General features: G+C 36.6%; 3 protein-coding genes across 4 annotated transcripts in view; all 3 read right to left on the bottom strand.

Moving 5' to 3' along the window:
• Positions 1 to 6262, bottom strand: part of LOC107671733 (glycosylphosphatidylinositol anchor attachment 1 protein-like) — a 13120-nt gene extending 6858 nt beyond the window's left edge. Inside the window, exons 1-8 of the mRNA XM_016464678.1 lie at positions 6120 to 6262; positions 5996 to 6027; positions 4956 to 5060; positions 4659 to 4838; positions 4471 to 4582; positions 4094 to 4241; positions 1816 to 1917; positions 1464 to 1660 (exon numbers count right to left, since the gene is read on the bottom strand). Coding sequence (XP_016320164.1) covers positions 1464 to 1660; positions 1816 to 1917; positions 4094 to 4241; positions 4471 to 4582; positions 4659 to 4838; positions 4956 to 5029 — 813 coding nt within the window. The 5' untranslated portion in view covers positions 5030 to 5060; positions 5996 to 6027; positions 6120 to 6262. The remainder of the gene's footprint in view (positions 1 to 1463; positions 1661 to 1815; positions 1918 to 4093; positions 4242 to 4470; positions 4583 to 4658; positions 4839 to 4955; positions 5061 to 5995; positions 6028 to 6119) is intronic.
• Positions 6263 to 6632: 370 nt separating this feature from the next.
• Positions 6633 to 15699, bottom strand: LOC107671699 (FYN-binding protein-like). 2 transcript variants are annotated; one of them, XM_016464624.1, is made up of 17 exons: positions 15517 to 15699; positions 14479 to 15292; positions 14167 to 14346; positions 12693 to 13113; positions 12445 to 12560; positions 12335 to 12360; positions 11987 to 12027; positions 11825 to 11863; positions 11152 to 11281; positions 10857 to 11016; positions 9613 to 9736; positions 9152 to 9186; positions 8697 to 8760; positions 8573 to 8607; positions 8438 to 8501; positions 7166 to 7245; positions 6633 to 7053 (listed from the first exon to the last, which is right to left on the bottom strand). In XM_016464624.1, the coding sequence occupies exons 1-16, from the start codon at positions 15523 to 15525 to the stop codon at positions 7173 to 7175; spliced, it is 2331 nt and encodes a 776-aa protein (XP_016320110.1). In that variant the 5' UTR covers positions 15526 to 15699; the 3' UTR covers positions 6633 to 7053; positions 7166 to 7172. The 2 variants fall into 2 exon arrangements, with proteins under 2 accessions (XP_016320110.1, XP_016320111.1); XM_016464625.1 differs by having other exon boundaries at positions 14167 to 14341; positions 14480 to 15292.
• The window catches only part of dab1b (DAB adaptor protein 1b), a 38283-nt gene continuing 33206 nt past the window's right edge, over positions 11116 to 16192 (bottom strand). The window contains exon 16 of the transcript XR_001632239.1: positions 11116 to 11126. The gene's annotated coding sequence lies outside the window, so the exon portion shown is untranslated. The remainder of the gene's footprint in view (positions 11127 to 16192) is intronic.

Genomic DNA, 16192 nt, shown 5'->3' with positions numbered 1-16192 from the left:
TGTTCTACTGAAGAAACAAAGTCACCTACATCTTGGATGCCCTGGGGGTAAGCAGATAAATATAAAATTTTCATTTTTAGGTGAACTATCCCTTTAAATGGACAGTTCACCCAAAAATGAAAATTCTGTCATCATTTGTGACCCGTGCTGGCAAAATGAGGGTGAATGCGCACGGGCTAATTTTGAGCTACAGGCAAAAAAAAAGTGAAAAATGTCGATTTTAGTCGATTTTGTGGTTTACACAAAAATGAGTTCATTAAGCCCTCGTCTAGCGATCCCAATGCTCCAAATAATAATTTTAGATGTTTAATTACCTTTATTAGTACGTTTTCTGAGAGGAGAACCTTTTCTCTCGCTGACTATCATCCGATCCCGATAAATATACACATACACAGAATTACAGTATTTAAGTATTCACGCAAACATAATCTGTTAAGTCTTAAGTGAACGTTCGGGGAACTGTTGGGGAAAAACATCTGATGTATAACATAATATTAGATCCTTGCATTACAGTAGCTCTTAATATCGACCGCCTCATTAATGTTAATCTAACAATAAAAGAAAAGAGGGAATCACTTGCTGCTCTTGATTGAACTGCTTTTGTTCAAGTTTTAATAATCAATTTGTTTGTAATTAACAGACTAAATGGATTTTTACATTTGATTATTTGTTTTTCTTACTTGAATGTTTTTGTTTAGATGTAAAATGAAAAAGGTGATGCATAATTTGTTTCTTATATTTGTTCTACAATTTTTTTTTTCATCTGTTCTTATTTTTAATAACAAAGATAAAATAAAAAAATAGCTATATTGTGATTATTAATATAGTAATGAAAAGATGCAACGTTGCTCTGTGATTTTGCTTGGGAACCTTCAGAAAACTTTAACTTGATTTTTCTCAAAATTGACTTTGCTGACTCTATCGACATCAAACGGGTGCAGCTCAGTCATTTTTCATCCGATTCCAACAAATCATACATCATTCTGAAGGTCTTAGTTATAAAAATAACTCACTTTTGAAAATCTGCTCATTGTGACTCATTTTGCCAGCACAGGTCACATTTACTCACCCTCAAGTTGTTCCAAACCTCTTGAGTTTCTTTCTTCCGTTGAACACAAAAGAAGATATTTTGAAGAATGTTTGTTAACCAAACAGTTGACGGTAGCCATTGACTTCCATAGAGTTTTTTTTTTTTCAAAACCATGGAAGTCAATGGCTACCGTCAACTGTTTAGTTTACCAACATTCTTCAAAATATCTTCTTTTTTGAAGAAGAAACTCACACAGGTTTGGAACAAGTGGAGGGTGAGTTATCATCATCATCATAGAAAATAGGTATACTGTATGCTAATTTTAGTGAGAAATGATTGGCTTCAAATGTACCTTAGATGCATAGTAAGCTAAAAATAACTATTAAAATGTAACTAATGTAATGACAATGTAATGCTAGATTGTTTTGTCTACCTTTCCCTGAATGGTGCACAGGACTCCTAACTTCTGACAGAAGGCATAGAAGAGGTTGGCTAGGTCCAGGTTGGGCAGCTGACCGTTAAGTCCTTCTAAAATCAGGTCCAGGCTGGTAATGACATCACTGCTGAGCTCCAATGAGAGGGCAGCTTGAATTGACCCCGCGCGACCCTGCAGCGGCGAGTACTCCATTCCTGAATAAAAGCGAGAGCCGGAAACATAACCACAGACAGAACCTGCCATTTATTCTAGAAAATAGACAGAGTGAGTGCAATTATGAAATTGGGTCATTAGGTAATTTTTCATTTTCTGATTCCCCAATAAAGCAGCATGCTTCACCTGTACACACCTGTGATGTTAGTGTGATGGTAGCCTTCCAGCCAGGCCTGCATGCCGATCAAATCATGCTCATTCACCAAGAATATGATGTCTTTGGCCCAGAAAATCTGGTCTTTGGGGAACAAGAGGACAAAAAAATTTTTTTTTAAAAACACAGCAAACTATAACTAAAACAAAACTCCTCAGCAGTAAGATTCAGACTCGAATGTCTTACATAACTGGTATCGTAGCATCGAGGCAAACACAATCTATCGCTCTGATTTCACTTCCCTCTAGGAATAATCCACAGTATTCGTTTGTGAACGAATTTTAGGCTGTTTACACAGATGGATCTTATCCTATTATCAAAATTATGATCAACTGCAATTTAGCATCATCAAATCCATTCAAAATTTCAGGATACTTTTACGTAAATGGCTTTCTTAATTCTTGATTGCAATGAGATTAAAAAAAAAAGTATACCTATGCAAACAAAACATTACATTTCAGTGTTTGGCTACTTGGTGGCACAATAACAATTACAAACATAAAAAGACTCTCTGTAACTTTTTTTGTTTAAGAATATTTGCCAAATTTAGTGCAGGAAAAATTTTTTGGTCAAAAAAGTTAATCACTGAATTCCCAGCATAATTAACAGTTATGGCAAAGGCATAATTCCTGCATATAGCTTTATTATTCAATTTAGTAAAAAGGTTTTTGAACAAAATGTCAAATTTTCTCAAACCTTAACACTGTGAAAGGCCCGAATCTGCAAATGCATGTGAAAACCAGGTGGTGCTATAAATATGGTAACCATAAAAAGTACACTTCATCATGCATGCATCACCCCTGCTCTGAAATTTAACAACATTTGTAATTTTTTTGTATGAATTATTTTAGTCATTACATTTGTGGCATTACTCACTAAATTATATAAGTACCTTTAAATCACTTAAATGCTCAAAGTATTAAACAAGCTAAATAACAGGCTTGTTTCCAGGACAAGTACTCAATCTCCAAACTTTGAGATGCTATAGAAAAAAAGTTTTATTAATATTTTTTAATAATAACATTAAGTATTATTATTAGGCAATACCTAGGATTTTTGTTAGACCTCAAATAGATAAAATAGATTCACTACCAACCCTTTTTTAGACTAGTTTTAGTCTAAAACTGAAAGCTTTTCATTATATAAGAGTATAAGTTAAATTAAATGTACAGTCAGCTAGGCTTGCCGCGATAGACGGTGCTGACGGTGATACCGGTGTTAAGCCGCTACACCAGTTACGTCACTTGCCCACTGCGGCACCGACCCCCACCGCCGTTTAGATTTTTTATAGTAATAAAAATCATTTAGTTCAGTAAAAGAACAGACACTACAATTAAAAACTGAACGCGGCTACTCAATGCAGCGTGCCGAACGACAGTCGCATCACGGATCAGATTTAATTTCTCCAGTGAGGAGAGTGAGTCGAGCTGACTGACACGAAGAGTGAGGTGAGACAGACAAGACGATCGCGGATGATTTAGTTTCGAAACCAGATGCAAAAGCGCCTGTTTGGCAGTATTTTGGATTATAAGGTGTAAGGTGACAGTAAGGTGATTTTGGAAGTTTTTTTAAACATTCGTTTCTTATTTAATTGGTTCAACAGTGTTTGCTGATTTTTACTTTATTTAAATTGTGTCATTTATTCATTTTATTTGACATCAAGTTGTATGCTGTGCCTCCAAGCTTTCTTACTCGTTTTGCTAATAAACGCTCTACGTTTCTTATTTATTTGGTTATATATTATACATGTTTACTTAGCCTATTTCCAGTTTTGTATACCTATTTAATCTTTATGTAAGTTATTAGTTATGTTATATTAGGCATAGCCTGCCCTATAGCATGGTGTATTTTTATTTGTTTTGTTAATAAAAGTTCTATGTTTTATATAGGCCTTTAGGCTAAAGTGAGTTGACGTTGTATTTTGTTGTTGCAATCAAGCAATTAATGCCGAACTGCCACTAACTCGAAAGTGAAAGTAAAATACGCACGCCGCTTTTACAAGCGATTTAAAAGCGAAGGAAAGCGAGGAAAAGAGGGAACGCCCCCGCGGTGATACCGGTATTATTTCCTCACCGTCACAACCCTACAGTCAGCCAGTCATCCTCACAAAATAAATACTAGCACAAGGATTGGGAATTTGGAAAAACACAAGGAATTTCAAAAGATGAGAAGGAAAACGGCTGAATTTGCCAAATCAGAACTTTAAATACAACACTGATTGAAATAAACGTCGACAGGATGTGTTTATAAAGTGTCTTACTCCTGAAATACTGCGCGAGAGCCAGCAGAAGACCGACCGCCTGGTTGTTGCTGTTTCCAGGACTGCAGGGAGCTGTGATGACCAGAGCCTCTGTCCGAGGAGCGCGAGGAGCTCGCAAGATCCCATACACATTTGTGCCTCGAACCATCTGCACAAAACAGAGCGAAACATGTTTATATTCAACTGTACGTCACTCTCTCTTCAGTCTTACTTCATTCTTGAGACGTTAAAGCATGCAAACGACTTCAGCCTTGAATTTTACTAAATGCCTATATATCAATTTCTTTATAGTACTGTATAGTATTCCAAAAAACAGCTCACAGTCACAAGAGTTGATATGCATCAAGTGATGTAATAACACAGACTCAGACACTCACATATCTTTCTTTGTTCTCGTCTGGGAAGGGCAGCTTACGGGAGAAGCTCTGAGTGAACACCTCCAGTCCTCTGGCTTGCATCGCTTTAACTAACCACTCCATCGGCATCCCACTGCAGAGACAAATCAGGATGATTTCTGACTAAACCTGCTTTAAGCACACAACAGTGACTTCTGTGTTCTGCTCACCCCGCCTTTCTTTTGTGAGCATCGAACTCCTTGGCGAGAGACAGCGCTCGTTCCCCGGAGGAGAAGCGCTCCTCCACCATAGTGGAGCCCATGGCGTTCTCGGACATGTACGTGCGCAGTGTGAAGGGCTCAAACGCCAGACCCATGAACCACACGATGGCCGCCAGGTAGCACACCATACTGAACAACAGAGATGAAGAACAAGCAGAGAAACAAATAAGGAACAGGAAGTGATGGCAGAGAGTGTCAGGTTCACACAAGTGTTGCATGCTGTGATTTCAAAGGTGAAGCACCTACCATATGGGTGCGTTGAGGCGGGTCAAGAGGTTGGTCAGGGCTTTCCTGCGATTCGGGTCAGACAACAGACCCATGATGATAACCTACTGCTCCGCTTCAATAGACCTAATAAAACATCAAGATATTTTCATCTTAAACGTACAGAAGCACTGTATAATCGCTTTCATTGGTTGAACACCAGTGTTGAAGTTTTTCAGGATGGAGTTATTTTTCTGGATAGACGCATAACTTATGGCCTTGAATATAATAATAGTTATATGTAGAAAACAATGCCTAAAAAAAAAAAAAAAAAAAAAAAAAAAAAACAAAAAAAAAAAAAAAAAAAAAAAAAAAAAAAAGTAAAAATCCGTAAGATTTTTAATGTGTTTTAAAGAAGTCTCTTCTGCTCAAGGCTGCATTTATTAGATAGGAAATACAGAAAAAGCAGTAATATTGTGAAATATTATTGCAAATTTCTATTTTAATATACTTTAAACTAATGTATTTCTGTGATGCGCAGCTGTATTTTCAGCATCATTACTCCAGTCTTCAGTGTCACATGCTCTTCAGAAATCATTCTAATATGCTGATTTATTATCAATATTGGAAACTGTTGCTGCTTAATATTTTTTTTGGAACCTGTGATACTTTTTCAGGATTATTTAATGAATAAAAAGTTAAAAAGAACAAGCATATTTTAATTTGCAATAATATTTCACAATATTACTGCTTTTTCTGTATTTCTGATCTAATAAATGCAGCCTTGAGCAGAAGAAACTTCTTTAAAACACATTAAAAAATCTTACTGATCCCAAACTATTAAACAGCAGTGTATATATATATACATATTGTTTTAACATACATTAAAAAATGCTTACAATATCATAACAGAAAATTACTATTCCGTGTTAAAAAAAAAATTTTGAATGTCAAAACGAATGAAAGGAAATGCCAGCACAAACAAAAACACCTCTAATCATCTTCCACAGCGAATTAGTAAAACGAAAAGACATTTTAACGATTAACATGAGCAGAACTGTAGCATTATTAAGATGAATTACCTTAAGCAGCAGTATGATTAGCTCTTCATCTCCTGCGACGAAGAAAACACATTTTAGGAGCTTAGAACAACCGCAAGATGTGTTTTGACACTCGGATAAACGTTTCGGTACACTGCACACTCACCTCGAGACAGCAATCGTTAAAATACGGTTTCATTTGCAGCTGCACTGCATTTATTTATTCCGAGTTCACGCTACTGTTCCGTGTTCCGGTCGGAAGTTACACGGTGAGGACCAACTTCCGGTGACGCTAAATGGGCGGGGCTTTAAAAATAAAATCGGTAAATAAGAGGAAAAAATAATGCATACAAGATGAAATGTGAATGACGAAAATCTATTCTTATAAATAAACTGTTTTATTTTCATGCAATTTAGCCACAAATGTATTAATTTGCTATTCATTAAATTAGTATTTGTCCATACATTTATTTCTATGTTTATATACTTATTTTTTTTTATGTATTTTCACATTTAATTATATAGATACATTAATTATTTAAATTTAGATATCCACATCTTGGAATATAACTAATAACATTGTGCCTTTATGTGGCAGCAGCAGAGAACGACGTGATAAAACTGTCAGTGATGTACATATAGCTCATATTTTAGTTTTATCATCTAAAACTAATGCTCATTTAAGTGGAGTAAAGTGGTCAGGCTCACTGCTGTATTCAGATCCATTTATTCCATTCAAGTTGTGTGTTCATTATTAAGCAAACATGTAATCAAACCACCAACTTCCAATGTTCCCACACGAAGAAAAAAAAGCAACTTAAAGGTGCATACGCAAAATTAAAGTTACTCTCAATGCCTTAAAAAATGACTTCAATTTTGCAATTTAACAGTTCAAATGAATAAGTGCCACACCCCCATTTCATTAAAACCCCTAAGCTGGCATTGTCTGTTATTCATCCTCAATCTACCACCGCTGAAGCATTTGTTCTCGTCGTATTTGAGAATTAAGTCTGATTTGATGATCTGAAGACTAAAGGCCAGTGCTAGATAGCTAGTTTTCAAACAACACTTCTTGAAGAAATGAGGATGTCCTTGATGCACTGTGGAGAAAAAAATGTAATTAAATTAGAGTACGTATTGCTGGTTTCAATTTCTTTCAGTGGCTGATCTACTAATGATCCTGCAAACATCAGATGACATGCTGAAACATACCACAGGCTCACAGAGAGTCGGCGTAAAGAGCTGGAGGAGGCAGAAGATCAATGTCTGCAAACTGGAAGCTTTCTGCCTCTCTGTCACGAACACAGGGGTAATTAAAGACGAGACATGATCACACACAGCAGGCTTTGCGGTCACCGTTTCTTTAAATGATGTAAAACTCGATTATTTAGAGATTATTAAGGATTATAAAACGGAGAGTTCCGGTGCTTGATTCTGATTGGCTGAGCCACGTTCGAAGCTGTTGTAAATTACACTACAAACACACACCTTTGTTTACTTCTGTGTGTTGCTCAGCAACCACTTTGTAGCAACCACAACTGTTTCTGAGGAACTACATTGTTTGGTGGAAGAATACTGTTTTTATTAATATCATTACACTTTATTTGCTCTGTTTTATTTTGTGAAACCTTACTACGTATATGGAATAACCGTTTTATAAAAGCAGTAAGCCTCGTGAAGCCGTTGTTTACAGTGAATTTATAACAGCTAAGGGTTTTAGGCACTCCGCTTTGCGTCTAACAACGCCCCTCAGCTGTTACAAATTCACTGTAAACCACGGCTTCACGAGGCTTATTGCTTTAAGACAGAATGGAGATTCTACACTGAAGAGTATGAGAATTGTATGAATGTTATTGTACAAGCTAAAAATATAGCGCTGTCAATCAATTCTATTTTAATTTAGATTTTTAACAAAGTTACAAGATATCACAATTAATTGAATCACAATGAATCAGAAGACCGGTTAAACATTGAATAAACACGACAAAAAGTGACTTTTGAAAGCTAAATATATCATTTCCATATGGAGCAGGGGAATATAGTGACGTGAAAGAAAATAACAAAAGAATAGAAGAAATAATAGAACTGGATGTAGATGAGAACCTAGAAAAAGACCTAAAAGTGGCTTTATATCAAATTAATTTTTAGAAATTGTGGAGATGTAGTATTTAAAATGCAAAAATCCAATAGCATTCGCATTTTCATAATTTTCTGCCTTAAAGGGTTAGTTCGCCCAAAAATGAAAATTAGCCCATAAATTATACACCTAGGATGACTTAAGAGTGAGTATTTTATGGGCTAATTTTCATTTTTGGGTGAACTAACCCTTTAATCTCCCTTGTGTTGTGTCAGGTTGCACATAAAAAATATATTGGTTACTACTGAGTATTTCTTTGAATTGTCTTCAAATATTCTTGTGTACAGACAGGACATGAACACATGCTTATGCAGCTGTGTGTTTATCTGTAGCGTCAAACTACTCACTGTGTCTGCATGTCTTCAATACTCCAGTCGCTGGAAGGATGATGAGCAGAAGAGTTGCTATCAACTGAGGAGAGAAGGGAAACATGATGAACAACCACAATGCTCAACACTGAGAGAGTAAAAACACATACTTACACATCTCAGGCATAGAGGTAGCTTTGATCAGACTCCTAGAACGAGAAAAATGAGAAACAACTCTAGAGATCTGTGTAAAATTCAGATGAACAGTTCAGAACCATTTTATGAAGTTCAGGCTCACAAATTTTCAGCTGATAGCGACAACGTGTCATCTTCATACATCCATTCTTCACTGTCATCAGTGACTGGATGAACACATAGAAAAGAAAAGAGCTAAATATACACCACATGCACATTTTTTGATAATGTATTGACATGCGTCAGGACATCTGCAGCGGCAGGCCAAAATACTGGCGCCAATGCACTTTTTTCAAATCTACAATTTCATCCAGAAAGTCAAATGAAAACATATTTTGGTATAAACACATTTATGTCTTTGATGCATAATAAAGTGAAAAGTACAATATACTCACACACACACACACAGAAGTATATTTTTAAACCTATAAGGATGCAAATATCACAACTAAGCAAAAATAAACAAGTCAATTCATTTGTTGAGAAAATTGTGCATTTAAATAACGTGCCAATACTTTTGACCATGACTTTATAAAGAAAAAAATAGAGGAAACTTACAGCTACTTGTAAACACAGGATTCTGATGAGAGGACCTGCAAATATAACACATTTTGAAATAGTCATGGTTGCAGTTAATAGTAATAATAGTTATACTAATTTCGATTTTATCATGAGATGCAATAAGTAACACTTCAGTTTTGGGAAGCAACATTGTATGGACATTGAATTCCTTTTAGTCACTATAGTGATTATCCATAATCAAGTTAAGAATGAAAAACTATACAAATTTATGATGTGCATATTCTAGGGTTAAGTGTCCTGTCACTAGTCAAAAATTTATAAGCAACTGTAAGTAGTTTTACACTTTTCCTAAAATTATCATGCTTCAAAAATTTTTATATTGATATTAACCCAAGCAGCCAATCCATGGTCTAACTTGTTAGTTAATGCATATAATGCATGTTTTTCTAGGTATGAATATGTTGACTATTGTACCGTAGGTTCATTTTGTTCTTTACCTGCTGCTGACACTAAGGTCATCTCCATTGGTTTGGCCTCGGCCGGCAGCCTGTGATACCTTTTTTCCGAGCTCAAGCATCTCCTTAATGTTCAACTCCACATTCATCACAGATATGTATCCATCTATAACACGAAAATAGAATAAAGACATTTGCCTGCCAACTAGGGGTGTGAATCGTCACTGATTTCACGATTCGATTACGATTATCAAGTCAACGATTCGATATCACGATGCATCACGGTTATATCAAATTTATTTTGTGCATTTTTATTCAATTATATATGCACGCTATTTTTTTTTTATAATTACAAATTAATAATAAATCAAAACAATTAAGATCTTAACCAAATAAATATAGCTTGAAAACATACAAGCAAATATAAAGGGGAAAAGACAATTAAAAGTGATAAACAAAAAGTACTTTCAGTATGAGAGTGCGTGTTAAGTATCCGAAAGTTCACAGACAATTACAGTTATGGGTTTTTCTTTATTGCCGTTTGATTATTACTGATATCATAGACAGTGGCTGCATTCACACTAATGCACAGATCTATTTCAACATATCAGATGTTTTGTCCAGTTCTGAAAACATAACTGACTGTGTTTATATCAATTTCGTATCATAAAAGTATTCAGAGATGCATTTAACCGACGCCGCGATCGAGCTTCAGGACAAACAAACACAAAGCAAACGTGAAAGTCTGTCAGTAGCCTACGCGACTTTCGTGCATCAATGAAAGCACATCTAAAATAAGACACTGAAATAACGGCGCGTGGAAGCAGAGAGTCGAGCAATGCACACGTGTCTCACAGCGCATCTCCAGTGCAATGAAGCCCGCAGCGATCGTCTCTAGCGCGCACACACACGCCATATGCGGGGAAAAAACTCAAAGCATGTACCCCCCCACACTAAGCTTGGTTTTTCCAAAATGTGCCCAGATCTCGGTTTTAAAAATAGTGGGTGCATTTTTTAATACTCGTGTGACAAGCGCGTATATGAATGACGTCAGTAGGCTATAATCGATGGTCTATTACTGCATCGATGCAGAGTCGTCCACGTCCGCATCACAATGCATCGATTGATTTCAACACAAGTGAAGCTGTATCAGCAACAAGAGTGATTTTAAATGAACCCATGTCTGAGATTTTCTAGGGTGAACTCAGATAAACTGGGTTGTTTCTGAACTTAATTGATCCTAAAGAGTGCTCTGCATGATTGAGACATCTTCAGGAACGTCTCACATTTGTTGTTGGCGTCTCTGGCTAGCCATTTGCCCTTGGGGCAGCTGACCGTTCGGATGATGCTGATGAGATCTCCACTTTTGACGGGCAGGTCGTACTTTCGCAGTTTGCTGTCCGCCAACACTCTGGCGTGATACATGGGCTCTTCCAGTCCAGTGATCTAATGAGAAACACATCAGGAACTACATTCACTTAAACATACGTCACTGCATTAGATGTGTGTACTTGTGCATCTAATGTGCTGACATTCACAGAGTGCATTAACTGTGACTTTAACGTATGTATTTGAATTCACTTTAAATCTTTTGTGCATCTCATTTCTCTTTTTATCCTTCTCTTTCTGTTCTTTCTTCTCCTTCTCCAGACGCTGCTTCTCTTTCTTCTTCTGCTCTTTATCCTCATGATGTTCAGGGCTCAGCTTCTTTCTGAAAGAAATATCACATATTTTTAGCAGGTCATCTTCTATGAGGAACGCCTTTTATCTTCCTTGCTCTGGATCTCTATTGGCTTTTTTTTTGTAATCAATCATTTAGATATGTTACAAGTTACATAAAGAAAAATGTCAAGCTAACGTTTTCACTGGCCTTACCACAAAAGAATTATCTTTTTTTACCTACACTCTAAAAAAATGCTGGGTTAAAAAGGGACAAACCCAGCAATTGGGTTGTTTTGACCCAGCGGTTGGGTTGTTTTGACTCAGCGTTTGGGTTCAAAACATCCCAACCACTGGGTCAAAACAACCCAATAGCTGGTTTTGTCCCTTTTTAACCCAGCATTTTTTAGAGTGTATAGATAGATGAATATATATTTTTCCCATTTACAAAATTGTTAAAATACATATTTTCTGGAATCTGGAACCAGCTAGAAATTATATAGCTATAAATCCATACACACTTTTGCTGGAAAATAATGGCATTCAAGGCAAGACATCGCGGAGTTCACTCAACAAAAAACAAAAATCATAATACCTATCATGTTGGCCATTTTGATCTTCAGCTGCATTAGACCTTCAAAAATGAAAAAAGTTAATAAAGCATATTCAGTATTTTTTAAACTGTGTGGACTGCACCTGAAAACAAATTTATCCTCCGTTTATAGACAAGATTAGAGTGAAATAAATGCTGACAAACCATTGAGTGACGTGCCAAATATTCCTCCATGTTTCTTCTTTCTGTCAAACAAATTAAGAGATCAACAGAACTAATATTAAGACTATTAGCATTGACTAATACGCATTAGAACAATAAACTTTGTCCATTATCAAAAATAGATTCCCAAGGTTTTCCACTTTTCTGAACAAATTCAAGGATCATTTCATATCAAGCAGCTATTAAAATCAATTGTCAGCATATATGGCGTCTTACATAACATACCAAACATAATATTGATCTGTAAATGATCTTACATTAAACATAGTAAACTAAACTATATCTCTAGCTTAATTTAATAAATGCTAATTATAAGAAATAACCACTCACCACATGGCCATTATCGGCATACGGATCTGAAAGGGAAAACACATAAATCACATTTTCTATAAACCATACATTTTCTGTAAATTAAACAGTCCTGCTAGCACAATACTCACTTTTAGGAGCCCCTTTACACTTATAAGAGCTCTGAGCAAAAGAGAACCTGGGGACTGTTTCCACATCCTCATAAACATTATCAAAGGTTTCGTGGAAACGCTTTTGTTGAGAAGAACTGAGGAAAAAAAGAACACATCTGATCTGTCTTGATTGCAGTATAATGAAAATCACAGAGAATACAACCTTAAAGTCATGCATGCAACGATTTCAGGAACATCCCACATAACCAGACAAATTAAACGTATACTTTTGCATTGGTTCTGATGGAAGTTGGTGTTCAGCGCTCAGGTTGAAGGAGGCGTGCGATCCATTTATTCTCAGGTCAAAGGTCACTGGTTCTGTAGCAGACGTCAAGATTCCTGCGTCCTCTAAAGACTGACACAGAGCGTCTTCTGACTGCTTTGGACCAAAATGACTCGGACAATGCTGGACCAAAACAGCCTGTAAATGCAGGCCATCGTCTTCATCTGGCAGTGGAGGAGGTGGAGGCAACGAATCAAACCCTGGAAATTCAGTGGCCTCTAAATCTAGGGCCGCCAGATTTATGCCATTACTGTCTGTGGCTTCTGGTGCAGAAATGTCAAAATCTGGAAATTCGGGGGGAGGTACGCTTGCGTCCTCGAGTGATGCATTAGCAGTGGCCACAATCTCAGCCTCGGGTGCAGATTCTGGAAAGAAAGAAAAAATGTAACAAAGAACAAGACTGAAATCGTTTCCTTGATATTAAATAATTCTGAATGGATCAGCTGTGTTTCAAGCTGTTTAACAGAGATCACATTCTTCAGTGTATTAATGCAGCAAGCTGATATTTTGGCAACTGTTAAAATCCTACAGTGAGCCTAATGAACTGTTTTGTTTTTTTTTTTAGTAAGGGTGCAAGTGCTGGTGTAAAGTTTGGAAAGATTTCTCTTATACTCACCATGACTGCATTTATTAAATCAAATATACAGTAAAACATTAATAAATATTATTACACCTTGAAAGAACTTTCTCAAAAAATATATATTTTAAAATGTAATTTATTCCTGTGATGGCATACAGTAGCTGAATTTTCAGCATTTTCGGAATGATTTCTGAAGGATAATGTGGATATTGTAGCTCACTAATTAATAATGGTTCTAATTATTAATGTTGGAAACAGCTTTTGCTGCTTAGAATTTTTGTGGAAACAAAAATTTTTTGGATGAATAGATAGTTCAATAGAACAGCATTTATTAAAAAATAAATCTTTTATAACATAAATGTTTTACTGTCACTTTTGATCAATTTAATGCATCTTTGCTGAATAAAACTATTAATTTCTTCCTTTCATTTTAAAAAAAATGTTTTTATTACTTGCTCTAAATTTTTGAATGGTAGTGCATCATAATTTTGTTTTTTAACAAAAGATGCGTTTAACATTCTGATGATTTCTGAAGGATCATGTGACACTGAAGAGTGGAGTAATGGCCGCTGAAAAATCAGCTTTGCCATTACAGAAATAAATTCACTTTTTTTTTTTTTTTAAATGTATTCAAATAGAAAATTTTAATAATATTTCACAATATTACTGTTTTACTGCATTGTTTATCAAAAGAATACAGCCTTGCTGAGAAAGGTTTCTAACCATTTTTTTTTAACCATTTCAGGTTTGCTACTGCAGAGAATTAATCTCAAAGACAAACATCAAGGAACAATACATCAAAAAAGAGAGAGAGGTAGGTGAATGAACTTCTACAAACCAACAGTAAGTGCTTCGCTTGGGTCACTGGTGTGAGATCCAGTCTTATATTTGCTCAGATCCACATGTGGGGGTCTTGGAGGCTTTGAGGGCGAAGGGCCTAGGGTTGCCAGATCAGGAAGAGGTTTGCATGCTTTCTCAGACTGCATGACTCCACCATGCTCCATTACAGTGATGGCAGCTAAGGCACAAAAACAGGTGTAAGATATAAAGACAAATTCCTCAGGTCTTACATTAAAGTAACTTTACATTATGTATCATGCATGAAATTGCAACCCTTCATATGCATCCATGCAAAAGATTTGCAACTTACTCTTTGATGTTGCATTAATCTTCAATGGAGAAGTCTCTTGGTGACAACTTCCAGGACTTTCTGCGAGCTGCGCCTGTGCTTTACTAGAGTAGAAGCCTTTTGGTCTGCCGCACACCAACAGGTTCTTGTGGCAGAGCTTCCTCTTGGCTTTCTCTAGTGTGCTCAGGACATGCTGGTCAAAGAAATGAGTAACACTTCCAGAAGACGAATCTCTCAGTGAATCATTAGGCGAAGGTGGATGATCCAGCAATCCAGGATTTGACACCATAGTCTGCTGGACCTCCACAGCTTCTGTGCTTGCAGTCTTTACGGTGGACTCTTCCATCTGAACATTAAAAGCACCACTGTTTTTCACAAGCCCCAGACCATTTTTACCAATTTCTCTGCCACACACTGAAACTCTAGTCAAGCTGAAAGGTGTAGGAATTGGTTTCATGATGAATTTAAGAGGCGAGGTGATGCTCTTTGAAGGAGGTGCGGAAGAGTCATGCTTTGGCTCGCTTGAAAGCGGCAACACGAGGGGCGAATGCCACATTTTAAGTGACTGCCTGTTGGGCCCATCTCCAGATGTTGTGCTTGGGAACGATACAGGGCGTTTTCCTGAAGGTGTTTTCAGGTCTTCTCTCAAAATGACCCGGGGTTGACTGGCGGTCTTGGCTTCCACAGCTGAAGAAAAGCTCATGGTTATCAGACCAGAGCGGCCTACAGCAGAGGTCGGGAGGCGTTTGGGTTTCTCAGGAAGCGCAGGTCTGTACCTCACCTGGATCTCTTCCTGGAACTTTGCCCTTATGGATTTGAAATTGGTGCAGGCTTCCTATAGCCAACATATAAAGAGAACAGATCTCATCAGTGCATTGACAAATATATATTTAAGCTCATAAGGGACAGTGTAGTATTGTTGAAAATCATGCATTTGAATATAAAATTAAGTACAACAACATTAAAACAAAACGCAGCGTGCTTTTGCTCAACAAAATCTATTTGGCAAAATAAGACATGTTTGGCGTTTTTGTTGTTTATCCCAAACAATTTGTTTACCTCTTCCATGTTCGTTTAAATTCTCCTTGGCCAAGCGCGAAGTGCATAAATATTACATAATATCTTCAAAACACTCGCACAGCGCGTTTAGACAGCGTAACATTGTTCTTACTGATTGATTAAACCAGGTACGAATTTGCCAATCCTCCTCTGCTGAAGGCTTGGCTCATGAATATTAATTAGGTTGCGTGTGCGTCGACCGGTAGTCCTGTCTGATTGGATCAAATAGAAACGTTAAAGAGCGGGCGCCAGCAGCGGACAAATACAATAATCTACATGATTATATAATATATATCACGAGGGTTATTTTATTTGCCCGCTACTGGCGCCCACTGTTGGTTTTAACATGTTTATGCTTTATGTTGTCCAATCAGGACTACCTGGCGACGCACACGCAACCTAATTAATATTCATGAGCCAAGCCTTCAACAGAGTAGGATTGTATTTAGCTTGAAAACAGTGACAGAACCACTTAGGACATTATAATCAGAAAAATATTTCAGGTTGTATTTATTATAAATTGTATAATATATAAATTTATACTGAATTCTGTGCATTGATTTTAACCCTATTTTGAATTACAAATGGAACCCTGTTGTGTTTATGATTGCAGGAAATGTTTGTATTAATTTTATGGTATTTTATCCGCTGTTGTTGTTTTTTTTTGGGGGGGGGG

This window comes from Sinocyclocheilus anshuiensis, unplaced genomic scaffold (genome assembly GCF_001515605.1).
Source record: "Sinocyclocheilus anshuiensis isolate Anshui unplaced genomic scaffold, SAMN03320099.WGS_v1.1 scaffold524, whole genome shotgun sequence".
In the NCBI taxonomy this organism is placed as follows: domain Eukaryota; kingdom Metazoa; phylum Chordata; class Actinopteri; order Cypriniformes; family Cyprinidae; genus Sinocyclocheilus; species Sinocyclocheilus anshuiensis.
The sequence above is the reverse complement of the archived record's forward strand: the minus strand, read 5'-3'. Positions and strand labels throughout refer to the sequence as shown.